We start from the raw sequence: 4595 nt of genomic DNA on the forward strand, positions 1-4595 counted from the left end.
TGTAGGTAAAAAGATACTCTATTATATTCAAAACAAAGGTAACATTTGTTTTTTGTCACTATTTATGGTCGTATGGAATCTTTGATATTATTATTAATCTATAAGATAAAATATAGTCATGTGAGATCTTGTTTGACTTATCGTCATGAACGATATAAGAATATCAAATTTTTATAATTTTTAATAATGTGTAACTAAAGATATTAACATTGCAAAACGTGGCTCGGCAAATGTGATAAAGCAACTATTACCTTTGCCTTGGATGAGACGAAGTAATAATGTTAGAATAATAGGATAATTATGTAGATTAGTTAAATACCCATTAATAACCATTTGAATGAAATAAGCATAAAGTCACGGACAACTTTTAAATTCCCTATTTCGGACATGTCTTTAAATTCAATGTTAACGAAACTTTTTATCATAGAATGAAGGTCTATTTAGCGACTTTTTTTCTATTTTTTCAAGTTTAAAGACTTGAAAGCAAAAAAATTGAGAATCAATTGTTTTTCTATGAGAATAAGAATTAATTAGAAGATATAAAAGTGCATTCTTAATAGCAGATAAATAAATTACAAATTAGTTGGTGAACATTGGAATACCATGATATGAAGACACAAAATCCCATCACAATAAATTCATATCTTAGACCAAACTACATTTATATACTTAGTACATGATCATAATTTGTTAGTTAATGTCTATTAACTACCTCAATACATTAAAACTCCGTTTGATACAGGCTCAAAAACCACCTTTCAGCCCATAAAAATGGCCCATAAAAGCCCAATTTAATATGGATAATGCATCTTACCACCCAGGAACCCATAGCCCATTCTAGAAGAAGAGCAAGGCTTATCCACCACCACCTTCAAAGCCCTCTTAAGCAACCCCTCAGGCCCACCACCGATTCCTCCGGCCCCGGAAACGCCACGAACCCATAACACAGTCTTTGTACGGCCACCGATTGTCGAAGTTTCGGCCCTCACTACCTTTGCTTTGACAGAATTGAGTGCCCTAGTGAGGTCCATAATGAGATCAGGCCTTTCCTCACAACACAAAGTAGCAATGAGGGTAGAAGTGTCATTTTCACTCCGACATAGTTTAACCTCGTCAATGTCCCCTGGGAACAAACAGGATTTGAACCCATCGACGTCGTTTCGATCATTTGTCAATTCAGAGGTCGCCTTTTTAAGTTCTCTCACTTGTCGGACCACTTCTTTCAACACTGATGCTTTGTCTGTCTATACGCATTGCATAACATTACTATAAATATACTAGCACATTTTACTTTTTTACCCCCTTAAAAAATACATACCTAGAATTATGATTATCATAATATTTTTTTAAAGCTCATCTATAGCATGCCATATTCTTATGTTGTGGGCCAACTCATGAATTGTAGATTTGTAGGGATATATAAAATTATCAAATTATTATCTGAAATTAATTCATTAGTCATTACTTCCTAGTTAAAATATACCATCTATTTAGTCCGGATTCGAGACGTGTAGGATCGCATGGGCAGTAAAGTTCTCCTTTATGAATTTTAACACAACTGCATTTTATGGTTTGTGAGACCGTCTTACTCCAGCGACTCATTGAGAAAGGAATTTTAAGAAAAATATTGATGACGACGTTTTCATGTATCTTTATCTGATGAAGCAAGGAAAATAGGAAATCCACCCAATAACTGTATACTAAACAGGCAAAAATCTAACATATACCATATACCGTGCAACATAATTAAACTACTATAACTAATCTTTCATTACTTTTTAAAGAAATTAATTCGAGAATTTTTGCAAGAGAACTTTACTCCTAACGAATACTCCCTCCGTTCAATCAGTTATTTATCTTTTATATTCTTTATCAGGGTTATTGAATCAAAGGTAAACAAATGATTAGAACAGAGAGAGTATATAAAGCTTCGAGTTGTGAGTTAGTTATAATTTATTGTCACATGTTATATATTTGAATGAAAAGGTGAGGACCTATTAAACAAAAATTGTTAGGAGTATATTACAGTGATTCCTAAGTTAAGACCCTAAGCTAGCTAGGAAGTTAAAAGATAGTCGATGACTTTAGTCATTAAGGTGGTAAAAAAAACATTTATGTTTCTTTCAAGACATGTTATATACTAAAAGTGAGATTAACCCAACTAACTAAGAAACTTCACCATCTACCAAAATACAGAGAAATAAAGTAACAATTGTCTGATTGTCTCGTATGGGTCATTCTCATGTAAGACCGTCTTATATAAGAATATGCGATTAAAAAAAAAAAAAAGAAAAAAAAGCTTACTTTGTTAAGGTTAGGAAGGAGAAGAGCCCTAAGGGTAGCAATGTGACCATTGATACGCTCACGACGTTGCCTCTCAGCTTCCTTATGGCTCCGGCATGCTTCAAGAGCTTTCTCCTCTGGCGAGAGCCGCCTTACCTTGGAAGAATACATCATAAAGGGTACTGCTATGTTACTTGCACCACCAATTATGCTACTCTCATTTAATCTACTTGTTGTTGTTGTTGTTGTTGTTGTTGTTGTTGTTGTTGTTGTTGTTGTTGTTGTAGGCTCCTTAAGAAAACAGTTGTTTGTATTATTAGTAGTATTCATATTTGATGACATTCCTAGCTCATAGTAACTTGGCATTGTATTCACCAACATTTTTATGGCCTGTTGATCGAACTGTAAAAATATCGATAAAAAAAAAACCGAGTCAGAAATAAGACAATTATTATGAGTATAGTTAAGAAATTAGTTGAAGAAATGGATTTTTTTTTATTGTTGGTTAAAAGAGAATATATTGCATTAATAGTAAAGGTACAAGAGATATGAAAATGATATTTTGGGTAGTAATTTTTAGTATAGGAGCATTAATTGGAGAAATATGATGGGATATGAAGAATTAAAGTAGCTATAATAATGGAAAATTGTGAGAAAATCTTACTGAATATTGAGTAATGTTTGTATGTGTTCAAGTATACAAAGGCTTCCTTGTTTTGGCAAAATCTTTATGATTACCTGATTTTTTTGGTTGTAGGTTTGTGTCAAATGTAGAGTGTTGAGTGTTGGTTGTTGTTGGCTTACTTATAGAAGAGGCTATAGATAGCATACCCTACCCTCGCCAACTAGTTCTTTATATTGGTGTTTAATTGAACTAATTGGATTGAAAGCAACGTACAAATTCAAAGTCAACTAAATTATGAGCTATCTTATTAAACATGGGTTGTATAACACATACAGAACAACAATGATGCCTCATGCTAGCCCACCGTGCCTAGATGGCCTAGGATGAAAACTGGCATGGCACGGGCATGGGGACGTGGTCTATGAGTCGTATAGTATCGTGTTCTGTTATTGGCCTTGGCACAACCCAATTCAAGTACGATGGCACGGGGTACCGGGTTGGGCATGCTTGGGTCTTCGTCGTGCCGTTTAGAGAAAAACTCCTTATAATCATGCACATTCGATATTTAGCAAACAATTGATCAACTAAAAAGAGGTCGTGCCAGGCTGCCAGCCTATGTGCCACATAGGCGACATAGCCCATTCTCCTCTTTTTATTAGGTTTTGGACTACTTTTGGGTGCAACAAGTGGGTTAACCCATTGTGCCAGCCACCGTGTTGTCAATGGGTAGTGTCGTGCTGTACCTAATCACGATTATTTGTATCAAACAATAACCTTGGCATGACGTGAAGCCCAGGGCGTGCCAAGCATGAGTCGTATCACTCCATTGACATGCGTGCCTACTTAATCTCGACAACATATATAACCTCATAACATCGACTCATATATAACCAATTAGAGTGGACGAAAATATGGTAAAAATAAGCGTGTTTAGTCAGTGATTTAGACAAGATTAAAGACTAGGTCGTTTAGCTTCCCACGCATAAAATAAAATGTCAGCTATTAATAAATTGGTAGTCACGAAGTCTTATAATTTAGTCTTCTGTAAAGCTATTTTACATCAACATTGTGGACCGTAAAACATCACAACGAAATCATGAACCATTTATGTAAAAAAAGTCATAAAAACAATATGTTTACATTATGTTCCTATCTGCAAGATATGGTTCTAATAACTTCTGATTGTCATAAATAAATTCCTCTAACAGATTAATTTGATTTTTTTTTAAATTAAAATACTTTCTTCATTCAAATAATTTGTTTACCTTTAAGATACCTCTCACAACGAATCTAATAACAGTAAAAAAATGGTTAGAACAGAGGGAGTTAATTATCTTCAAAGTATCTTCAAGTCTCAATGCTATCTTCGTCCTCTCTAAAAGTCTAAATTTTATTCACAAATGATCTTATTATCAGAATTTCAAGCAATAAATAATAGAGTAACAAGTATGGTATAGAAATTAACAATTACTTCCATCAAAACACCACTTTTCTAAACTTACTCCCGTTTAAAAAAAAAAATTAAATTACTCCCACATTTTTTACTCAGTGCAAAAGTTCAAAACGACTCTTAGATTTGTTTTTCCATCCGTTTGAATGCCAAAATTTATGATGAAAGTACCATTATACTTTCTCCTCTTCTTCTTAATCTATCCTCAGTTAGGTTTCAGCAATTAAAGCTTGAGGG

General features: G+C 33.8%; 1 protein-coding gene across 3 annotated transcripts; it reads right to left on the minus strand.

Moving 5' to 3' along the window:
• Window positions 1-612: 612 nt before the first annotated feature.
• LOC141643309 (transcription factor bHLH30-like) lies at window positions 613-3135 on the minus strand. 3 transcript variants are annotated; one of them, XM_074452407.1, is made up of 3 exons: window positions 3022-3135; window positions 2305-2685; window positions 613-1244 (listed from the first exon to the last, which is right to left on the minus strand). In XM_074452407.1, the coding sequence occupies exons 2-3, from the start codon at window positions 2662-2664 to the stop codon at window positions 792-794; spliced, it is 813 nt and encodes a 270-aa protein (XP_074308508.1). In that variant the 5' UTR covers window positions 2665-2685; window positions 3022-3135; the 3' UTR covers window positions 613-791. The 3 variants fall into 3 exon arrangements, with proteins under 3 accessions (XP_074308508.1, XP_074308507.1, XP_074308509.1); XM_074452406.1 differs by having other exon boundaries at window positions 2948-3134; XM_074452408.1 differs by having other exon boundaries at window positions 2305-2574; window positions 2948-3130.
• Window positions 3136-4595: the final 1460 nt, after the last annotated feature.

Source organism: Silene latifolia, chromosome 2, assembly GCF_048544455.1.
Source record: "Silene latifolia isolate original U9 population chromosome 2, ASM4854445v1, whole genome shotgun sequence".
Taxonomy (NCBI): Eukaryota; Viridiplantae; Streptophyta; class Magnoliopsida; order Caryophyllales; family Caryophyllaceae; genus Silene; species Silene latifolia.

Coding starts and splice junctions, on each gene's coding strand:
- LOC141643309 (XM_074452407.1), bottom strand. CDS start 2,664: ATGTTGGTGAATACAATGCCAAGTTACTATGAGCTAGGAATGTCATCA. Junction 1,245..2,304: donor TCCTTCCTAACCTTAACAAA/GTAAGCTTTTTT, acceptor CAATGCGTATAG/ACAGACAAAGCATCAGTGTT.